Below are 23,472 nucleotides of genomic sequence, written 5' to 3'. Positions count from 1 at the left end.
TATCTAATGCTTCTCCTGTCCAGACAATTTACTTGGTGGACACTAAATCCAGTTTGCTTATTCTTGAAATCCAGCTCACTTTCATACCCAGCTCCTCTTGTCAGTCAAATAAGCCCCTTCCATCATGATGGGATTGTTCTGCTGCTGAGAAACAAGATGTTGGTTTTTTTTATTCCCGTCTGATTTCTGAATATTCCACAGAATCCTCCACTGGGGGTGGAGGTCCCTTGCTTTTGAATGCCACGGTTGTATAGTGAACCTCATCTGGTTCCTCAACCCTCGGACTGGGAGGTCTGGGGATCTGCCTGGGTTTCGGGGTCCTCTCTCCAGCTGCTTTAGGTGTGCCAATATGGGGTGATCTTTGACCCTGAAAGGGAAGAGAGATGTTGTGAAAAAGACTCCCCTTTGCAACATACCTTTAAAGCACTTAAACATCTTGTGCACCTGCTCTCTGTGTTGAAGCACCCCCTCCAAAAATAAAATAAAATAAATACTTACCTCAGGAGGTCTAAGAGGTTGCAGAACAGCAAAGCTACATGGAATGCATACCTGAGGTAAAATGTTGCTATAGATCTGGCTGAAGTTGTTGGCTCTCTGCTGCCCTCCATTGGCAGAGTTTACATAATTAGCAGAATCCATAGCCTCTGGGATGGCCGCTTTCGGAGTTGCTTTCCTCTTCTTATAAAACCTAAGATTAAAATGGCCAGAACATGGTAAGATTCTCATACACCCCTGTGATTAGAAGACCTGCATGCAGGTCTTTCTCTCTCTTCCTCTATAGCCCTCATCAAAACTCCTATCTTCTTGTAGCCAGTGCTGGTCCTACTCAGAGTAGACCTGTTGAAAGTCAACCAATATGATCAACTTTGGTTCATTCATTTCAGTGGATCCACTGAGTAGAACTTAGTTGGACACAACCTAATGGCTTTGGTTTCATTCTCAGTCATCTCCTGTCATCCGTCCCCACAATAACTTTGCATCTCCCATTCCTTCCCAAACTCTAACCAACTGATCTGTCCAGACTTGACTTCTCAGGTTTGACACAAGTTGCCTGCCAGAAAGTGGTTTCAATGATCAGGCCAGTAGAACTGTGGACTGCTGTTGAGAACCAGGTGGAGGGAGGGAGATCAGAGAAGGATAAACTCACTTGATCAGGCCCAGGCAGAGCAGGAAGACAACCGCTGCCAGCAAAGCCCCACATAGCCCAGAGAGGAGCAGTGCTGAATAGCTTCCTCCTGCAATGATAAACCAAGATCTCAAAGAAAACTGGGATTGGAAATCAGGAATCCTGGTCCCCATCCTCCTTCCTTCATTTCCCAAAAGCAAATGATGATGATGACAATGATCATCATTTGCTGCTCCTTTTATTTTTAAACATCTCCAAGTAGTTTAACACAAACAGGTAAAATAAAGTCAAAAATTAAGATGCTAGTTTTAATTGGCATCATTTTTCAGTAAGGGTGAAATGGGTGGAGACACCATTCTGGCAATCCCCGATCTACAGAAATAAATGAGGTTCACTTGTAATTAAATGTACTTTAGAATCAGGGTGCAAAAGTCAGGATTTCTCAATCTGGTGGAGTCTCACCTGTTTTCAAGGAACTAAGGAGGAATTGCATGGTGTAGACTCCCAGAGAATTGTTCCCAAGACAGATGATGCTGAGGTCACCATCCGGGCTACCTGTCCAAATTAGGGAGCTGGTGACCTCATTCTTCTGGACTGAGGAAGAGACTTTCAGGTCTGTCGTGCTGGTGTTCTCAGTTACAGTCATCCCGCCCAGTTGCCAATGGATCTGAGGTGGAGGCTTGGAGTGCAGGGAGCAGTTGCAGAGGATGCCATTGTCCTTGCGCCAACAGGTAGTGTTTTTCTCGGGTTTTTTGCTGAGCTTGGGGGCATCTGCAGAGAACCAAGTAGCCAAGGTAAAGAACACATTCCGATCTAGCTAATGACTGCAACAGCTGCAATACCACAATTCATTCACTAGAGGCAGCCAGGAGCAGACACTGCTGCCACCCTAGTTCCCTACTCTGTTGCATAAGGTAAAATCCTGCTTTGGCTTGGGTTCAGAAGGCAAGGAGTTTCTTTCCCCCTTGTGTCCAGTTTGAAAATAAAAGCAGAATTTACAGGAATGGTTTACAAGAACTTAAGAGCTGTGTCTCATAGAATCTTAGAGTTGGCAGGGAGAGAAAGGGTCATCTAGTCCAACCCCCTGTAATGCAGGAATCTCAACTAAAGCATCCATGACAGATGGACATCCAGCCTCCAAGGAAGGAGAGTCCACCACCTCTCGTGGGAGAAAACAATGCGGCCTGGGCTTTTCCAGTCACGGGGCAGCAACAATAGCAAAAGAGTCCCTGAATGGGTTTCTTCTGCCCATGCTGCTATTAGAGGCTCAGGAACCCCTTAATGAAAAAGGGAGTTGGCCTCCCTAAATAGGAACACTACTCTAGGCAGCTATTTGGGTGGGATGTAAATCTCACTTGGTGTTTTCACACCGAACCTCAAATGCAGCCCAGCAGAGGAAAAGGGGTGTCCTGTAGCATGGGAGATCAGCACCCTTAACAGTTCCCCTGCAGCAGGGAGTCCCAGTGATAGACCCAAACCCTGACTCCCTCACTCACATTCCACAAGGAGGTGGAGGAATCCCTCAGCAGAAGCTATGGAGTTCTGAGCCTGGCACTTGTAGTCACCCTGATCCTCTGCTTTCACATTGACCAGCTCCAACCAGTCATCTGGCAGCTTCTCCAAGGCCCTGCCTTCCTTGAACCAGCTCGTAGTGGCTGCAGGGTTGCTATCGGCCTTGCAGAGCAGCCGCAATAAGTTGCCTTCCTGAACCGTCAACTGGGAGCCACTGGCTACTTCCCTGGGGCAACCTGTAATCACAGGAAAGTGCCGTTATGTCTGTGAAACAGCAGCTGCCCCGCTGAAGCCAGCCTTATCCTCCAGAGGAGAAAGGATCCATGCGCTGACTTTTGCACCCTAAAACTCTCTGGTACCTCGAGCTAGTGCTGGGTCCCTCCTGTGTGCATGGGTGACAGTGAACGTCATTGTCCTTGGGCAATCTGGAACAGACATATCAATATTGAATCAACAAGAGAAGAGCCTTTACATTGGTGAATGAGAGGCCCGTTGCTGTGCAAGAAAGGGCCTTCTGGCGGCATTGGGACTGGCTAGCTGGAAGGGAGGGAGACCACTAATGGCAAGCAGATCCAGAAGCAATGAGAGGTGGAGCCAGAGACAGGTAGAGCCAGCTAAATCCAGTTATATCGCTATTCTTGTCTGCCCTGCTGAGCTCTAGAAGGGTAGAATGGAGACCAAGGAGGAGAAAGCTGGCAGCCTGGGCCACCCCTGAAGCTGGTTGTAAGAAGGCAGCAAGTAGGGGCTGTCTAAGGTTGGACTGAGGTTGGTGGGTCAGTGCCCCATTCGCCCCAATGAATCAGCCTGTACTGTCCGCTGGAAAGGTGGGGTCAGCAATGACCATCCAGGAAAGTGCCCTTCCCCTGCCCAGTGTACACAGAGCAGACAGAGCAAGATGAAAAAGCACCATATTTTGACACAAAAACGCTGCACTGTTGTGACTGCAATCTAGGCTGCGTCTTTTACCTCCTGTTCTGCCCTCCACTGTCCATAATCTTGGCGCATTTGGGGTTGTATCCCAGTGCTAATCTGTCACAGAGTAGACTCATTGACATGAATGAACATGCCTAAAGCCCATTGATTTCAATGGATCTACTCGGAGTAAAACTTAGCCGGTGACATTCTGCTTGTCAAATGTTTACTTTATTCTGTTCCTATTAGCGTCGTCATTGCTAATCAGATTATTGCATTTTTTGAAAAAGGAAACAGAGGGGAATAGAGAAAGAAGAAGGGCATAAATCCTTTCCTAAGCTACACACACACACAAACACACACAAACACACACACACACAGTGGGGGGTTTTCTGGGGGGATGCAGGGCGATGCATACCCTAAACATTTTGTGAATCTAAGTTTGGCAGTATTTCAATATGAGTAGGAAAAAGAGTACAGTGGTACATCAGGTTACATATGCTTCAAGTTACATATGCTTCAGGTTACAGACTCCGCTAACCCAGAAACATTACCTCAGGTTAAGAATTTTGCTTCAGGATGAGAACAGAAATTGTGCAGTGGTAGTGCAGCAGCAACAGGAGGCCCCATTAGCTAAAGTGGTGCTTCAGGTTAAGAACAGTTTCAGGTTAAGAACAGACCTCCAGAACGAATTAAGTTCTTAACCCGAGTTACCACTGTACCCCTAAACATATTTTTTTAGGAAAAGCACTGTATACACACACAAACACACCATGATGACCAGAAAATTGCTCATAAAAAGACAATGCAGATTCTCGGTATGCCAAATGAATATCAGAGTATTGGGTTGTGCAACACCCCAACAGCTAAACACAAGGCCCACCTATGAGGCTATCACATAGTACCTGAGAGGGGGAAGAGAAATTACTTTGCAAAACGACTTAGGTCCCCACAAGCAGCATCCTTATGGCATCCTTTTCATTGGATAAGCAACGGAACTATGTTCTGCATCTCCAGGTAGCAAACAGTGAGACCATTGCCACCTGGGGATATTCCTTCATGAGATGCTCATTATACAAAAAGGTCTTGAAGCAACTGAAGGTGGGCAGGTGGGAGAGGGACATCCAGCCATTCTCCTCCATTGTCCACACAGACCTTTTATTACAAAACATCAGAGCCACATCCTACACATCCTGCTTTATGGGCAGGACAGATATGTGAACAAAAAACTTCTAAGTTTGGCCTTTGCATTTAATATTAGAGAGCTGTCATTCTGATGAGAGGTTGCATAAATGTGCCCTCTCCTGGTGAATGAGGATACTCTCACAGATTTCAGACAAGGGTTATGTTCAGTGACCTGAATTTGTGGTTTTGCCCCTGGGGCAACTAACTTCTTAGAAAGCTTCTGCAAATATGTAAGTTCATCATGGGGCTCCTGAACTTGTGATGAAGCTGTCAAAAGCTGCATCTCACACTACTTGGCTGACACACTGTGCAATGCAGCCACAGCCGTGTACATTTGCAGAGGTCCCCTTAGTGGAAGCATGCTGGTATTAGTTGCAGGTAAAGCCACTTAGCATACAATGGAGTTTCCCAGGTTAATGCCCCCAAGGAACTTCCCACTCCCCATCTCTTACATTGCACAATCACTGAAATATTCTTCCTGATTGAGCCATGTAGATTCTCTGCCTGACACTGATACATCCCAGCATCCTCTGATTTAATGTTGGACAGTTGAAGAGTTTCTTTACTGCCCTGCATATGGTTCTTTAGGGGCTTGTTCTTCCTCAGCCATGTCACGGAGGGAATAGGTTTGCCCTGAGCTTCACAAAGCAGGCTGACAGTGTCACCTTCTTGGACCACCAGTTTTTCTTTCTGCGCAGAGAAATCTGTAAGAGAAATGCAATTAGATCACAATTGGTCCTGGGATGCCTGATGCTAAGGAATCCTCATTCAGTGCTGAGGTGTTCTTGTGTATTTTGAAGAAGGATGGTTGACACCAGGTCTGCAAATCTTTACAATGATTATTAATTATAATTGGTTCAAGACAGCTTTGGGCCATAGTTTTGCAAAGAGAGATAATCCCCTCATTTCTCTGCCAGTTCAACTGGCAAGAGAAAAAATAATAATATCCCCTGTTTTGCCTTCCACTGGGAAGACGGGCCCATTTCTTTTCCTTCTCATTCCCCCTTAATACACAACTTAATGCCAACATAGGATTCTAAATGGCTTACGAAGTACAAAAACCAGTTACACAAACATTAAAATATAAACACCCACAATTGAAATATGCAATAGAACAGTCCCATCAAACAGAAACCACATGGCAATTAAAAGAGGAGACCCAGGTCAAGAGCCGGAAGGGTGCTACGGTGGGGAGTGAATTTGGTTTGGGTGCAAGGATGCGTGCATGGCATGGCTTCTGGAAAGACCCAGTGAGCCCAGCTCCTCCCTGTTACCGTCCAGTTTGTCTTCAACTCTCCTCCAAACCACCATCCTGGGCTCTGCCACAACGCCCAGCCATCTCTAAAACCCTTCCTCCTGCACAATCCCCACTCTGAGATCCCTAAGCAGCTATTGGCTGCCCAGCGGAGCTCAGTGAGGATGGGGATGTGCAAAAAGTCTTAAGAGTTTTGTATCTCACCAGGGTGTCCAGGCCTTGTGATTCCGATGTCCTGAGGTGGGTCTGAAACATAAGAAAACAGTGAGGGGTGCATGAAAGGAGTAAATTAGCTTGCATGGGCTAGAAAGAACTGTTGGCTGTTCATGGGAGGGGGAAGCAGTACTGAGCTATGGGAGCTACTCACAGACCACTTCAAGAGAGATTGTATTCGCAACTGTTGTATCAACTGCAGGGTATCTGACACGGCAAGTGAGGGCTCTGCCTTGATCCTCCAAAGTAGGTGTGAAGGTGAAGGCAGAAGCAAAGGTCCAGCTTCCATTGCTGTGCTGATGTTTCTGTGCACTTGCTTGTACTGGCAAATTACTCCATGAGATCTGAGGCTGGCTCCATGATTCCTTCCATGGGCAGGTCCCTGGCGCCTGGCAGATGAGGGTGACGCTCTTCCCCAAAACCACCTCTGATAAGTTCAGGATCTTTGGCTTTGCCAGCTCTGAGAAAACAAAAGTCCCCAGGATGGGATCAGAAGAAAATTCACAGACTAAAGTAACTAGGGAACAGGACACAAGAGTCCTGAATTATGGGTGGTCACCAGCACTACTTTACCCCCCACTTTGTGGCAAATCCCACCATTCTTTCGTTTGTCCTTTAACAATAACTTTGTGTCTCTCCCTTAGTAGACTGATTCCTCATGCAATGGTCTGCTTTCTCTACCAATGTTGGTCAATGTTTCTGCCCAATGTGGACTCAGCCTGGAGAGGGAGAAATCTTGATGGCTGCCTCTATGCTGCTGAACATGATGTTTGATACTCAGGATCCTGAAATTGGAGGATGAAGCCAGATGTGATTTGGGAGACACAGGAAGAGGGGGGAAATGACACCTTTAATGCAGCAGCCATAGGAGGGATCTGTCTTTCATCAAAAGAGGAGCACAGGCTGAGAAGGGGTCACTTAACCCTTGAACTATTTTTTCTGAAGCAAATGGCCACCCACCCAAACTGCTCACTTGCATACAGGGGAATAGGAAGCAGGTCTGCATATCTTTTGCTGTGGGGTGAGGAGCTTGGAGAGGGCAATTTCTAGGGGCTCAGCTATACTGTTGCAAATAAAATGTTTCAAGTGTGTTGCAAAGTGATATATAGAAATGTGGCACTAGATGGTAATGGTGAGCCATGGCAAATTCAGTGGAATTTTTTTAAAAAAGAAACAAACATTTCCTCGGCGTTCTTTTATATGTGTGTAGATTCCACCTAGGAGACATGGAACAAATCCAGAACTCCCCTGTCCACACTCCCCACCCCGTCCATGCATACACCTTCTTCTAGGAATGGGTTGCTGAACTGTGATAATGAGTCTAGCTTGTCTGTATGGAAAGAGGTGGATGACCATGTAGAAACAGCTGACATTTACCTGAATGCCATGTAGCCAACACAAGCCTGGCTTGCATATCACCTTAGCCCTAACTGAACTATTGTTTGAAGGTGAATGCACACTGTGTTGGTGCAGAGGACCCAAATCAAAGGTGTTTTGCTCCTGCCATGTTGCCAAGAGCTAAGCCATGGTTTGGCAGAATGTTAATCTAAACCAGTGGTTCCCAATTAACTAATTACTAAGGAAATCAGCCCTGAGTGCTCACTGGAAGGACAGATCCTGAAGCTAAGGCTCCAATACTTTGGCCACCTCATGAGAAGAGAAGACTCTCTGGAAAAGACCCTGATATTGGGAAAGATGGAGGGCACAAGGAGAAGGGGATGACAGAGGACGAGATGGTTGGACAGTGTTCTCAAAGCTACCAGCATGAGTTTGACCAAACTGCGGGAGGCAGTGGAAGACAGGAGTGCCTGGCGTGCTATGGTCCATGGGGTCACAAAGAGTCGGACACGACTAAACAACTAAACAACAACAACAACAACAACAACAACGCCCTGTTTTCCAAAAGCCAAGCCCCAGTCCCCCTACTTTTGAACATTTTGATAGCTCTATGGTAGTTACCTCTGCAAAGCAATTTTTTGAACAAAATGTGGGGTAGCCTTTAATAAGCAAAGGATTTTAGGTATACTAAAAAAACAGACTAGGGCTGAGAGATATCTGGTATTCAACATTGTGATATATCAGCAGCTAAAAATCACAATGTTCTGATATATCACAATGTCTGAAATGGGAGATTGGGCATAGGGATGAGGGAAGGAGCAGCCGCAGAGATTGGATGGCTGGGGGGGAGGAGAGGAAGCGGAGTCACCCCCATTACATGGTTTGAGTGGGAGGGGGTGGGGTGCATCAAGCCACAGTCAGGGGGGCAGCCAGTGAAGCAGCACATCCACTGTGGCTGCTGCTGCTGCTTTCCTGCTAAGAAAAGCTGCTCCGAGTCAGTGCCAGGGGAAGGTAGTGCCACAATTCCTTGAAGTGAGAGCAGTCAGATGCCCTGTTCTCCATCAGCATGAGGAGAAGGCGGTGATCGGCTGCCCTAGTCTCCCTCGGTGTGAGGGAAGGCAGCTCAGATCAGTAGTGTTATCGGCTGAGATCATCGTGCGAATTTGGTGGTGCCTTGAAATCGAAGAGTGCTAAAACAGACCATAAAATTTGTGAAATACCATGCAAAAATGACAAAAAATGAGTTGGGGGAAAGGCAAGGGATGGGGCAGCGGAGCCCCTGTGTGTATTCCACAGACCCCTAATTGGGAACCACTGATCTAAACTCAGGTTCATGATTTGTTTCTCTCCAAAAGAAACCATGAGCTGTAGCATAGGCTTGCTTTTTAGCTAACTGCTCATGGTTTGTTTGGGGCTCAGACATTAAGCAGAGGCTTAATCTCCTGTAAAACCACTGCCCCACAACAACAAGGGGAAGGTTCTCCACCTCCATGCTAAGCCAAATCAAGGCTTAGCTCTGTGCAGACAGCAGCAGGAGAAACAGGGGAGGAGCAAAGTACCCCTAATTTTAGCCCTGTGCCTCAACCCACTCTGCACTGTTGGCTATTTGCAGTATGGTAGCGCTGCAGAGAGCTTGCTGGGGAGACCATGCATTAAAAAGGGACTCAAAAAGTACTTAAACAAGGTTTTAATTACAAAAACAAAAACTCCATTTACACTAAATACATCAACAACAAAACAGACCCAACCACCAACCCATCCCCCAGGGTAATGGAAGAGCTAGGTGCTGCTCCTTATATACTACACCCAATTGCTGACACAGCTTAATCAATACAACTCAGCAGCACCTGCTATGTTTCACAGCTGCAAGACTGGGTCTCATTATCTTGCTCTGGCCCTTGCTCTGGCCCCTTAAAGACATACACATCGGGTGGAACAATGATGAACCTTTACATTTAAAGAAACCATTCAACATGCACTCACCTTAAAACCAGTCAGCTATGGGAAAGTGACCTGAGTTTGAGGCCTGAACAAGATAAGAGGCACACCTGTTGCTCTGCCCACATTTGCTTGAGGCTCCATCCATGTGTGCTTCTGGCCCTGCCCACCACTTGCATGTGGCCCCTGGAATGAGGCCCATGAACAAAATAAATGTCCCCCACCCAAAGCACCCTCTGGTCCCAGAATTCAGGATGCAGTGGGTTAGGACAATGTTCCAGATTTTCACTGAGGCTGATTTCAAAGGTGGCAAGAGAATACCTCTCTGCTTCTCCTGCATTGAGGAAGCTGTGGAGAGATGCTGGGGGAAGGAGAAGAAGCAGGTGATGGGATGCAGCTGGAAGTGAAGGAGAAAATACCTCCAGTTTCCTGTTTCTCCAGACTGTCAGCACAGAATCCACAAGAGAGTTCTTCCCTCTGGTGAGCTGTGTAAAGTACTCAGACATTTGGAGATGCAAATGATCTAATTTTGGTGTTACAACAATGGAGAGGAACAGGAAGCATGGAGCACTTGTACATCCTGTCCCTTTGGAATCAGCATAATGTCCAGAGGTCAAGGCATATTTGTAGGCAGAGCCTTTCCCCCCTTTACAGCACGAAAGAGCACAAAACAGGGAATGAGGGAGGAAATAAAGAAGTAGGAAACCTCTTACCTGTCACAGAAACACGAGGTAAAATATAATGAGAATAGCTGAATTTTAAGTTCAGTCCTTTCTCAATTCGAAAATAGTACTGCCCTTCATCCTGATTCTGAACATCATTGATGCTAAAGGAACAGTCACCTTCTGATGGATTTCCAGTCAACTGGAAACGATTCCCAGCAAGTGAGGCAATGCTTTGATCCTTGTCACTACTGGCAACAACACTACCAGCATTTGAGTGCCACTTGTTGCGAATATAGGAAGTAGCATGATCGTTCTTAATCCAGTAGACGTATAATTTCCCAGAATACTGAGAAGTGGGATAAGTGAAGTTGCAGGGAATGTGAACACAGAGACCTCTTTGCATGGAGACATCCTTTAGTGCTTTAAGATCATATCCCAGGAACTGACTCCGCAGACCTGCCAAAGGAAAGAAGGAAGGAATTCACTGGTTTGTGGGCTTAGCAAAGACCAGTTTTGCAGCTGACCCTCTTGCCAGCATACTGTACACCTCGAGAAGAACATTCTGCACAGTCAACAGCACCAAAACATCAAGGGTTGTCTGGAGCAGCAGTGCCTGGGGATTGTGGTGGGTCTCCAGTCCCAGGACCTCCCAACCACCCACCACAGTAGCAGGACCTCAGGGGGAAGCATTTCCCTGGGCAAGAAGGAGGAGGACATTCAGGTGTGAGTGTCTAGCAGGTGCCACACACACTCTCAGTCAGAAGGAGGAAGGTGCTCTCAAGCCCCCTGACCAAGGACCCTGAACCCAGGGATATTCCGGTGCTCCTTAGGCCTCACACTGGAGTTCTTCCTGCTATTTGTGCTAAGGACTCATCATTTCCAAGTTTTCAAATTCTTCACTCTTAAATTAAACCAAGTGAGCAAAACTTAGGAGGGATGTAGGAAGCAGGGCTGGCCTCAAGAGGTGGCATGGTTGGGTGTCTGTCAAGAGCCCTTATCCCAGTGGGGACTCAAGGATAAGAACCCTCTGGAGCTCCTGCAGTGAGGAAGGGGCATGTGTGGAGGGTGTCTTGTTCAAGGACCACCCAAAACCTGGACCTGATCAGAAGCTGCCTTATGCTGAGTCCATCCACTGGTCCATCTAGATTTACTCTGATGGGTGGTGCCTTTCCAGTGTCCCAGACAGGAACCTCTCCCAGTTTGTGGAGATGCTCGGGTTTAACTTGGAGTGTTTTTGTTGCAATTCTTCATTCATTCATTCCCCAACTTTTTCCTGACAGGGACTCATGGTGGCATAGAGATAAAAATAAGAACAGCTAAAAACGTTTTTTTAAAAACCAATACAGTGGTACCTCAGGTTAAGTACTTACCGTAATTCGTTCTGGAGGTCCATTCTTAACCTGAAACTGTTCTTAACCTGAAGTACCACTTTAGCTAAGGAGGCCTCCCACTGCTGCCGTGCCGCCAGAGCACTATTTCTGTTCTCATCCTGAAGCAAAGTTCTTAACCTGAAGCACTATTTTTGGGTTAGCAGAGTCTGTAACCTGAAGCGTATGTAACCTGAAGCATAACCCGAGGTACCACTGTAATTAAAATAAATAAAACATGAATGCTATATACACACAAACACACACTTTAAAATATACAGAAAATTACAATAAAAACAGCACGGCACCAGCCCTTTCATCACAGTCAGTTTCCAAACTCAGCCTTGGTCCTTCCCTCTTAGGAAGCAACACTCAGAAGAACACATTTTCTCATTTCTGTACACCAAGGGTGGAGAAAATGTGAGCCTTCAAAAGTTGAGGGACCTTCCTTGAGGGTGGGCTTTGCTGGCTGGGGTTGATAACATCTAGAGTCTAACAATATCTGGAAAGGCTGAAGGTTCCCCAGTGTTGTTGTGAACCAGATCTACCTTTGCAGAGAAAGGCAAGGATCAACAGTGTCAGCGTCGCCATCGATGAGGCTGGGTTCTTCATCCCCCAGGGAAGGTTCATGAGTTGTATTGTCCTTCTGCCTCTTGGCATCTTTTTTGAACTGGAGGCTTCTTTCTGAGGCTGGAGCTCTGGGGCAAAGAAAGAAGAGAAGAGGAGCATGAGGCACTAAGTAAGCAGCGCTGGCTGAAGCAGGGAAGATACTCAGAACCCATAGTTTCAGAAAGAATCAAAATGTGGAAGCAGCATTAGCCACAAAGTCTCTCATTCCAATGCCACAGTCTAGCATGAGCTCAGACGCCAGGCTCGCAAGGGCCACCAGCCCCAGCCTCAGTTTCCCCATTTCTAACATTCCCAGCAAGCTTGCGCTCCTATCTCAGTGACATCTACACTGGTCATGTCCACAGAATGGAAAATGGCAGGATTCCCCAAGGTCGTGCTCTGTGGGGAGCTGGTATCAGGCACCAGGCCCAATGGCGGACCAGCTGATTCTCTGATCCTGACCTCTACTAGCATATGAGCTCAGGAAGCATTTTCATGAGAGGGTGTGGGAGAGCTAAGGGAGTCTCCGTACTGGTACGCACACACACACACACACACTGAGTGGAGCCAGTCGCTTTGCACAGGCACCAGTGGAGTCAAACACATGAGGTAGCTCACACCCTGATGAGAAGGCCGCTGTGGAATCCAAGCTGAAGAGCCAAGTGCATCTGCTTGTTTGTGTTTTTTTGGACAGCGATGAGTGAGGAAGAAGGAGAAGACTGAAGATGAAGAAGGACACAATTGCCCCCCTCCCGGGTGATCCAGGGCTACCCTGACCAGCTCTGGACCAATTCCAGATTGACCCAGAAAAGCTTGATTCCGTTCAGGATCCAGGAGCTATTCAGTCAGGATGCACCGTTTAAATGCCAACGAACATTTTAAACCACATCTCTAGACATACTCAAAGAGCTCATATTTAACTAATCGCTTCATCCAGCGGCCAAATGACATGCGATCTAGGAGATCTCTGTTTCAAAACAGACAGTAGGGTCCCCTGAAAAAGATGGGGACCCCAGCATCATCAAGGAAAGGCAGCTGTCCCCCTCCATGTTGCTTCCCTCTGTCTCCCTCCATGTTGTTTCCGCAGATGAAATTCCTCATCTCTGGTTGCTATTTGTCACCCTTGTGAGGCAAATAGCAGCTTGAAGGGGAGGATAAGCCCTCAATGATGTGGAAATGTGGAGAACTAAAGACAGGGGAAATGAGACGCTGAGAGAAACCAGGGGGAGTACTCCGGCAGGGAGCTTGAAAGCAAAGACCTGAGCCTAGAAACACAGTGCAAATGCTAGTCTGGATGAGCTCTTTGTTGTGTGTTGTTGCACCTGCATAATAAATGCAAGAAACAAGAGAACGACCTGTCCCAGAACCTTCCCACTCTTGGCTGTGTTTTGTTCTGCAGTATTCGCCCTGGGGGGAAACAGCCTCTTTTGCTCCTTTCTCTGAGATTGGGAGAGAGAGAGAGAGAGAGAGAGAGAGAGAGAGAGAGAGAGAAAGCCTTCTTCAAAACCAGGGCAAGCCCAAGACATTTTGGTGCTTGAGGTGGAGCAGGAAATGGCACACACACACGTATATAGTACCAAAAGCAAGGCAAGTTATTTTGATGCAAGACCTTAAATCAGCTTTCCGCCTGAAGTAGCTCCCTCATCCTGCCCAATAGTAGGGTTGGCTCTGCTCACCAACCCTCAAAAGAACCTCCCAAACATCTGCTTACTGAACCTCTTCTTGTGAACCATTACCGCTTTGGGTGGGGTTCAAAGTAAAGACAACTAAGACATTCTGGATGGTGTATGCACCATGTCTTTAAAACACATCTTAAGCACATTTTCTGCCCCAAGGAATGGTAGCTTGCCTCTTACAATTCAGAGCAGCTTCAAAAAAAAAAGGACCATTCACAGTATTTTGGGGGGCAGGGGGATGTGCTTTAAATGTATGGTGTTACACACTACAATTCCCTGTCCAGACCCAGAATTTCTCCTGACCTGTCCGTTTCGACTTGCAGCGAGAGATGCACCTCCTGGTTGCCCCTGTCTTTCCGCCTGTGGTCCTGACCCTCGATGAGAATTCTGCTAAACGCAGAAGGGGAAATAATAGACAGGAACCAGAAAAGCAGAAGTCTCTGCAAAACGTCTTGTGCAAGCAGGAGGAGGAGAGGTGGGGGGAGATAGCTTTCTCAGGCATTTCCCCCTTCTATCATATATGAAATCTCAAGATATCACAACTGAAGCTTGACATTAGCTTCACCCTGAGTGGATAAAATATAGTAGAACCCAATGTGGTGTATTGGTTAGGACACGGGTCAGTAAACTTTTTCAGCAGGGAGCCGGTACTCTGTCCCTCAGACCTTGGGGGGGGGCAGACTATATTTTGAAAAAAGAAGAATGAATTCCTATGCCCCACAAATAACCCTGAGATGCATTTTAAATAAAAGGGCAAATTCTGCTCATGTAAAAACACACTGATTCCCAGACCTTTAGTGGGCTGGATTTAGAAGGTGATTGGGCCGGATCCGGCCCCCAGGCCTTAGTTTGCCTACCCATGGGTTAGGTTGTTGGTTCAAATCTCCTGCTCAGCCATGATGTTTGCTGGTTGTTCTCAGGCCAGTCTTTCTACCTAACCAACAGCGGAGGGTTGTTGTGAGGATAAAATAGGTCAGAGCAGAGAAACATGTTTGCCAGCCTTAAACTCTTTGCGGAGGGAGGATTGGAATATTAATGCAATAAGCTGGGGGGGGGAGGGGGTTTAAAAAAAATGAAATTCAAAGCAGTAACCCTGGCCACTTTCACTAATGCCCTTCCCTCTAAATTTGGGGCATTGTCAAATCCTGGTTCTCCTGACCCTTTAGAAAGGTTTGCTCACACATACACACACACACACACTGCAAAAGTGCCATGCTTGGGAAATTCCAGCCACTAGCCATCTCAGTTGGCTCAGAGGCATCTAGCCATAAAAAAAACCCGAGCACATGCAAGAAGAAGAAGAAGAAGAGTTTTGGATTTGATATCCCGCTTTATCACTACCCTAAGGAGTCTCAAAGCGGCTAACAATCTCCTTTCCCTTCCTCCCCCACAACAACCACTCTGTGAGGTGAGTGAGGCTGAGAGACTTCAGAGAAGTGTGACTAACCCAAGACGCAAATTGCCACATGCAAATATGTGCCATAGGCTTGTGTCCCAGGCAGCAAGTATCTGGAAGCAGTGGATGGGAATAAATGGACAGCTCTCCCTCATAACACCATTCTTCAGGAACATCCAATGCAGCCGAATGTTGGAAGATTCAGAGCAGATAAAAGAATGTGGTGCATAACTGAACTATGGAACTCACTGCCACAGGAAGAAGCACTGTCTGCTAGCATAGACGACTTTAAAAGAGAATTCGACAAATTCATGGAGTAGAGGGCTGTCAAAGGCTGCTAGCCACGATGGGGGATATTCAGTTGCCGCTGTTGAAGGCATCATGCCTCTGAATCCAAGTTGCTGAGAATTACAGCTTAAATGGGCATCTAAGAATTTACCATCAGAATTAAATCCACCATGGATTAGTCCAGTGGGTTGCTAGCTGCAACCACCTCCTGAATTTAGAGCACCAGAACTCTATGGTATGTTAATTTGGGGGGGGCAGGAGCCAAAGAGGCAGTCCCTCCGTGGGCTCCCCACCACCACCACAGTCTCCCCTGCCTGGGTTGCATGGTGGCAGCTTCCAGCGAGATCTTGCCAAAAGCTGGCACTGCTTCTGGAACCATTTCTGCACCAGCAGCAGAGGCGGTGAGGTGCCCAAGGGGAGATGCCACCTGCGCCCAAGGCAGCTACCTCTCCCCACCTTATGGGTGGGCTGGCCCAGAAGGAGGGGAGATGTAACTGGGAGTGGGAGGGAAAGAGGGGGCAGGATAGTCCAAATGCCGTTTCGAAGCAGGCAAGAAAAACCATTCCATCCCACTTGCCTTGGTTGTGGAAAAGAAACAGCATAGAAGGATTTTGGCATGCTACACTTGTGAAGAAGAGGAGGAGGAGGAGGAGGAGGAGGAGGAGGAGGAGTTTGGATTTGACATCACTACCCTAAGGAGTCTCAAAGTGGCTAACATTCTCCTTTCCCTTCCTCCCCCACAACAAACACTCTGTGAGGTGAGTGGGGCTGAGAGAAGTATGCCTAGCCCAAGGTCACCCAGCAGCTGCATGTGGAGGACTGGAGACGCAAACCCGGTTCATTAGATTACGAGTCTACCACTCTTAACCACTACACCACACTGGCTCTCTTGTGGTTCTTGGGAACCATAGCTCTGTGCAGAGAATTGCATGGCTGTGGTGCAGGTGCTTATCTCCACACACCCAGCCTAGGAAACTGCAGTCACCTGGTTTCTTCGAGGAAACCAGGGCGGTTAAAACAATTTTAAACTGATAGCATAGGTGTGCCCCCAGACATGAGTTAAAGGCAAAGATGAAAGTGGGAAATTCAGTTTTGAGGCAATGGCACAACGTGTCTGCACGCGGATTGGACTTTCCTTGGTGAAAGGATGGTGTGACCATTGAGGAAGGCTTGTGACTGGATGGAAATTGCAAGATAGGCATGCAAATCCTGTCTCAAATCTGGTTTCATAATGCAGCTCTTGCTGCTTCAAAATGCCTCTGACAAAGCTCAGAACAAAGGCCACCAGGCCTGGCTCAGCAAGCCCACAAGAGAGAGCCCTGCATCCAAATACTGGAGGTGGTCTAATTGGATCTACCTGCGGTCCCCTGCTTGAGACAACAGGGTGGGCAACTGTGGGGAAAGTGGTGAGGTGACCCTTGAGATTTCTACACAGGGATAAAGAGAAGCCACAACTCATCCAATGTTGACCAACTTTCCGGTCATGTGCCGTGGTCCACCAATGGGTCAGCATGTGTCCTACTTTACACAGTCCACTCTTTGAAGGGCGGTCTGGTCCAAGTCTGATTTAAAGGTAATGCATAAGGAGCTGAGATTTAAGAAGGGAATGTATAAGAAATGGAAGAAAGGGGGAATCACAAAGGAAGAGTATACTGAAGCAGCCAACAGCTGCAGGGAGGTCAGGAGGGGAAAAGTCTAGAATGAGGCCAGGCTTGCAAGAGAGGTTAAAAATAGTATTAAAAGGTTTATTTGGCTATGTTCAAAGAAAGAGGAAGAACAAGCAAATTAGTAGATCCTTGGTGTGGAGAAGACAGAGAAATGCTGCTGGGCGACAGAGGAAACTGCTCAACACCTACTGTATTTTTTGCTCTATAAGACTCACTTTCCCTCCCCTAAAAAGTAAGGGGAAATGTGTGTGCGTCTTATGGAGTGAATGCAGGCTGCGCAGCTATCCCAGAAGCCAGAACAGCAAGAGGGATTGCTGCTTTCACTGCGCAGCGATCCCTCTTGCTGTTCTGGCTTCTGAGATTCAGAATATTTTTTTTCTTGTTTTCCTCCTCCAAAAACTAGGTGCGTCTTGTGGTCTGGTGCATCTTATAGAGCGAAAAATACTGTACTTTGCATCTGCCTTCCAGACCCTCCAAATGTCCCTATTTTCCAGGGACGTCCCTGATTTAGAGAAGTCATCCTGGTTTCTGATTTGATCCCAGAATGTCCCGCTTTTCCTTAGGATGTCCCTATTTTCATTGGAGAAATGTTGGAGGGTATGGAGTTATCTAACCCCCATGCTGTTTGAAGGCAATCCTGTATAAGGAAGTTTGTTTTAACGTTTAATGTTTTATTATGTTTTTATATGTGTTGGAAGCTGCCCAGAGTGGCTGGGGCAACCTAGTAAGATGTGTGGGTATAAATAGTAAAATTATCCTTATGGAATGGGATGTCCCTATTTTCATCAGAGAAATGTTGGAGGGTTAGCAGCACCCGACCTGGCAATAACAGCATAAACAATGTAAGGAAGGAGCTGCAGCCCAAGATAGGAAAGGGGGTAGTAAGTGAACACTGAGCTATTTTAAAAGAATTCAAATCTCCAGGGCCTGATGAGCTGCACCCAAGGGAACCAAAGGAGCTTGTGGGTATATTCTCAGAGCCTCTGTCTATAATCTTTGAGAATTCTTAGAGAACAAGTGAAGTCTCTGCAGACTGAAAGCAGGCAAATGTTGTCCTCATCGTCAAAAAAAGGGGGAAAAGAAGACAGGTAACTACCAACCTGCCAGCTTGATGTCAATACCTGAAAAGGTCCAAGAACAGATAGTTAAATGGTCAGTCCGTGAGCACTGAGAAAAATATGTTGTGATAAGGTTACTGTTAGGTAGATTTATAGCTGGTGGACTGTCCAAACCCAAAGTGTGCTCACTAATGGTTCCTCATCATCCTGGAAAAAGTGAACTATTTGAGCAGTCATGTTGGCTCCCCTCTTAGGCCCAGGATGACAACTGTCTGCTGCCAGCTTCACACAATGGGGACAGCCTAAGTGCCAAGCTCATGCCTGCTAATTCTTCATTTGAATCCACATGATGTCCAGGAGTGGGGACCAATCAGACGTTTGCAGGGTGTTACCTTCTACACGGGACATGGGTGGCGCTGTGGGTTAAACCACAGAGCCTAGGACTTGCCGATCAGAAGGTCGGTGGTTTGAATCCTCGTGACGGGGTGAGCTCCCATCGCTCGGTCCCTGCTCCACCCAACCTAGCAGTTCGAAAGCATGTCAAAGTGCAAGTAGATAAATAGGTACCGCTCTGGTGGGAAGGTAAACAGCATTTCTGTGTGCTGCTCTGGTTCGCCAGAAGTGGCTTAGTCATGCTGGCCACATGACCCAGAAGCTGTACACCGGCTCCCTCGGCCAATAAAAGCGAGATGAGCACCACAACCCCAGTCGGTCACGACTGGACCTAATGGTCAGGGGTCCCTTTACCTTTACCTTTACCTTCTACACATGACTCAGCATATTCCTTACCATCACTTCTGACTTGGATGGCTTAAGGAATTCCCCCACCCACCCCTGCTGGCCCATCTTAAACCTGAACTTCACTGAACAGTCCCAGAACAGCGCTTTTCTTCGGGGGGAAATCAGTACCGATACTCACCATGAAGATGTTGCAGTCAGTGCCACATTTTTAACCAGTGGAGGGTTTTTTTCTAGGGGGGAAAAAAAAGGTGTCAGTACTGAGTACAGCCAGAGAAAAAGCACTGCCAGAGCAGAATTTAAAAGTACCACAACTAAAACAGGCATGAGGCATATTGGCATCATGAGGCAAAACCATGAAACTAACCAATAAAGACAGTATCAAAACAGCAACAAGAACAGCAAAGTAGCAGGCAAGAAGATGCCCACACAACCAGTGGTCTGGGTGAAGGTGACATATCTGCTTCTTCAGATATGTGGGGCTGAATTTTGGATGGGTTGAAAAAGATGGGGTTGGGCAGACCATGACATCCCTAACTCTGAATGCAAACGAAAGAGGAAACCGTGCTGCACCTTCGCCTGCCCAAATCCCCTTCCAGTCGAGGTAGGAATTTGGGGTGGCACCATTTCACCTTGCAGTCTGCTCTGCCAATTGTTACCCAATTATAAAAATATAATAAAACATCCAAGGTTAAGAACTTCCCCATGCAGGGCTGCCTTCAGGCATCTTCTAAAAGTTGCACAGTTATTTATCTCATTGACATCTGATGGGAGAGTGTTCCACTGGGCAGGCAGTGGTTAGAGTGCCGGATTATTAGGAACCCGGGAAACCAGGGTTCAAGTCCCCACTCAGCCACAAAGCTCACTGGGGGACCGTGCTCTAGGTGCTGCCTCTCAACCTTGTCTACGTCGCAGGGTTGTTGAGGGGATGAAAGGGGGAGGGGGAACCATGTATGCCGTCTTGAGCTCCTTGGAGGAAAAGGTGAGCTGTAAATGAAACAAACAAACCACTTACCTGGACAGCTTGAACATTCCAGGGGCATCTGCTTGCAAGGGACAAGAGACTAGAGAGGGAGACTCCAGTATGCTTATGACACTCTTTCTGACAGTAATCTCTTTTGCTTGGTTCAGTTCCTGTTTTATTTGCAAATTGAGCACAGGGCAAAGTTCCTTACAGAGAAAGGTGTTTTGTTTTGCCTTCCATTTTAAAAACTGCACCAGTTTCACTGAAAGCAAGGAGCGTGACTGTGAAACCCACCTGCCCATTGCAAACCTGACAGGACTTCAGTTGCATGAACTTTCTTCATCCTCAGCACCCAGCTCAGCAGGTCCTGCTGGTAGGAGCCCCCAGGCGCAATAACAATTGATTTCCAGGCATCTCCAAACTTGGCCCTACAGAAGTTTTGGGACTACAACTCCCATCATCCCTAGCTAACAGGACCAGTGGCTAGGGATGATGGGAAGTGTAGTCCCAAAACATCTGGAGGGCCGAGTTTGGGGGGTGCCTGATTTAGACACTAGCACCCCTTACCAGTGACAGAGCTTCATGCTCCGACACTGGGAGGTGGAGAGAAGGCGGGGGGCTGATGCGCATCCCGGGGTGTGGTGCGTTGCCTGTGGGGGTGTGGTGCCCAGCACAGGTGGGGGCAACCGCGATGGCACCCCACCGGGATTGCGCTGCCGGGGGCAGTGCGCTCCCCCCGCACTCCCCTTCCTCCACCAGTGCCCCTTACATGCACATATTGTTTTCCCGTTTGCTTCCTGTTCTCTTCCATGCTTTTTCTAACTGTTTTCTTTGGGTGTTTTTTGTTTTATTGCAGAAGGCAATAAATAAGAAATAATCATCTTTCACTATCCCAAGCCAGGTGTGGGGAACCTCAAGCCTAGGGGCCAAATGAGGCCATCTATGCCTCTCTGGTTCTCTCCTGGAACTCTCCCCACAGCAAGCCCCTCCTCAGCCACACCCCCTTTGCCCAGGCCACACCCCTCTCCCTCCTTGATTTGCACCCTCCTTGAATCTGTTTTCCTGGCTGTAATGCACAATAATGCCTTGCTTGCTGGCATGGAGGTCGGTGGGTGTAGAAACCACCCTAGTTGTGCAAAGGTAAAATTTACATTGGTTGCTCCACCCACTTTAGCTCTGGCCCTACTCAGCACTGGCATGTGGCCCTTGGAAGGCTAACCTAAAGATAAGGTGGCTCTTGTGCTGGAAAAGTTTCCTCCACCCCTGACTTAAAAAAACCCATAGTGTTATAAAGTTGCATGGAAATCAGACACCTAGAACACGCTCACTCAGAAGTGGTTCCCCCGCTTCTTGCATATTCTGGAAATAAACAACATTCTGCTTTTTGTAAAAAAAAAAAAAAAAAAGGTTGCGTTTTTCATACAGGCCAAAGTTGTTGAGCTTTTTCTAGTTCTGCTCCCAGAGTTATTTTTATGAAACATCAGCAAAAGCAGCATGGGCTGCCATACATCCAGATTTCCCCAGACATTTTACAGATTCCCGCCCAGACACTGCTAGAGACAACTGGATTCCCAGATGTATGCCAACCCTAGTAAAGAATACTGTTAGTTATTCGGGTGCAAGAGAAAGGTAAGGCCGATCGCTGAATTCTCAGTTCCTCAAACAGATGTTGCTCTGGGAACGGTCTTGTTTGTGGTGTGAAAAACGTCAATGTGAGGGATTTCAGCAACTTCTGTTGGTTATTCAAATTAGATTTTCTCTTCCCCTTTGTGGGGAAGGTGGTGACAGTGACTGTAAGATGGGACGATTAAGGGAGAAAGTAGCCTCGTTAAGCAAGAGCTGCTTTGATCAACAGAGATAAAGAGCTTGGAAATCAATGGCTGAAGGGGACATTTTAGTGTAGATTTGCATCCAGAATGCAGATTTGATAGTCAGTTGTCCATAGCCTCCAACATTTTACAGAAGAAAATAGTATTGTAGATTTCAGGGGTCCGCCTGTATGATCCCCATGGGTCCCTTCCAAAGTTAAAATCTTTAAGAGGAAACATGCTATACCACTCACATTAGTCTTTTCGTAAGATAATGGTGTGAGCTGGCCAGTTAAGTACAGCCATTTACATATCCAAACAGGCTGCCCTGTTGCCGTAGAGACAAACAGGTGGGCTTTTTCCCACCTCACCTGACTGGATGTTACATCATCCTAGGATAGAGAACAATAGACCAATGAAGGGTCCTTTCCATGAAAGGAATCAGATTGCATGCTTTTGTCTTAATGCAAAATATTTCAGGTTTTTGCAGAGTTTGGATTTTTGGATAACCAGCAATAACACAGAGCAATCTGAGGCATGTTTACGCAGAAGTAAGGCACTTCTTACTAGGAACTGTGTTTAGAAATGTAGTCTTAGCCACTGTATAAAGTGCTGAGTCATGGATCACAAAGTTTTTGTGTATGTTATCACACTGATGCGCAACCACCAAGCGGAGCGAGATTCCTAGGGTTCTAGGTGCTTATTCGGGGTTCATGTTTCCTTTGGAATGAGGCACAGCGGAGACTGCAGTGTCTTTATGATAGATGGTTTTTAGGGTTGCCATATTCTGAGGAGCAAAAAAGAGGAAGCTATGACGACTCTCATTTTAAATACCCCTACTATATATAGGATATAGAAGCTGTGATATATTGCTGAGGGAGGGGACAGGAGAAAAAAAAGAGAAAGGCAAGTCTTCAACCACTAGTTATGTCTATGTCTCATCCAGAAAGGAAAGCCAGAGACATTTTGGTAAATTTTAAAAATCCACCCAGACAGGAATTTTACCCCTGAAAAAGAGGATGTGTCCTGGAATAAGAGGACACATGGCAACCCTAGCACATATATATAACCTGAGCCTAGGTTGGAGGGGTTCACAGCATAAAACCCCAAGAGAGTCTGGTTTTCCCCATAGCTGCAGTCTTGGATTCAATCAGAAACCAAATATTGCTCTGATTCTCTGGCTTCCCAGCCTGTTGCTTTTCTGCTTCTAGCTCACATCACTCAATTCTCAACTCTCACCATTTGTCCTACCTGCAAGTTGAGGGGGGGGGGGCTACCCATTTCCTGTCTCACACAGAGCCCCTTCTTTGTTCCCTTAGTGGTCCATTACCTAGGTTATTACTTCACCAGGAAACTAGCTTGGCTATGACAACAACTGGAAGGTGGCCCAAGCATTCAGCTGAACCCACACCAAAAAAACTCATAACAATATCCTTAGCAGCAACCCTTACTTGCAATAAAGGAACTATATATGAGCTTCCCTATATTAGAAGAGAAGTCTGTTTTGTTCCCTTTATACTGAGCTGAGGCTGATGGGTAATGGGCTGCTGCACAGAATGTATTTATAACTGGAAAAGAATTGGAACTGGGGACTTTCTTGCTTACAGTTAAAAGATTAGCACAGCAAGCTAGGGAGAGTTGAATCATCATCAATTTTTGCTTCGATGACTGGCCAGTGTGCTAATCTTATATGCAAATTGTCATGAACTCTTCTTCTTAGGTTTCATCACCATTCATGATACTAGCATCCCCATTCC

General features: G+C 46.9%; 1 protein-coding gene across 4 annotated transcripts; it reads right to left on the bottom strand.

The window, feature by feature from the left end:
• Nucleotides 1-1,553: 1,553 nt before the first annotated feature.
• On the bottom strand, nt 1,554-19,995 carry LOC307221505 (sialic acid-binding Ig-like lectin 14). 4 transcript variants are annotated; one of them, XM_079986053.1, is made up of 10 exons: nt 19,959-19,995; nt 14,100-14,183; nt 12,060-12,209; nt 10,193-10,600; nt 6,358-6,663; nt 6,195-6,236; nt 5,188-5,439; nt 2,998-3,063; nt 2,623-2,874; nt 1,554-1,897 (listed from the first exon to the last, which is right to left on the bottom strand). In XM_079986053.1, the coding sequence occupies exons 1-10, from the start codon at nt 19,984-19,986 to the stop codon at nt 1,569-1,571; spliced, it is 1,917 nt and encodes a 638-aa protein (XP_079842179.1). In that variant the 5' UTR covers nt 19,987-19,995; the 3' UTR covers nt 1,554-1,568. The 4 variants fall into 4 exon arrangements, with proteins under 4 accessions (XP_079842179.1, XP_079842177.1, XP_079842178.1 ...); XM_079986051.1 differs by lacking the exon at nt 19,959-19,995 and having other exon boundaries at nt 14,100-14,392; XM_079986052.1 differs by lacking the exons at nt 2,998-3,063; nt 19,959-19,995 and having other exon boundaries at nt 14,100-14,393.
• Nucleotides 19,996-23,472: the final 3,477 nt, after the last annotated feature.

The sequence above is a fragment of the Podarcis cretensis genome (assembly GCF_951804945.1).
Source record: "Podarcis cretensis genome assembly, chromosome: 8".
NCBI classification, from domain to species: Eukaryota; Metazoa; Chordata; class Lepidosauria; order Squamata; family Lacertidae; genus Podarcis; species Podarcis cretensis.
The sequence above is the reverse complement of the archived record's forward strand: the minus strand, read 5'-3'. Positions and strand labels throughout refer to the sequence as shown.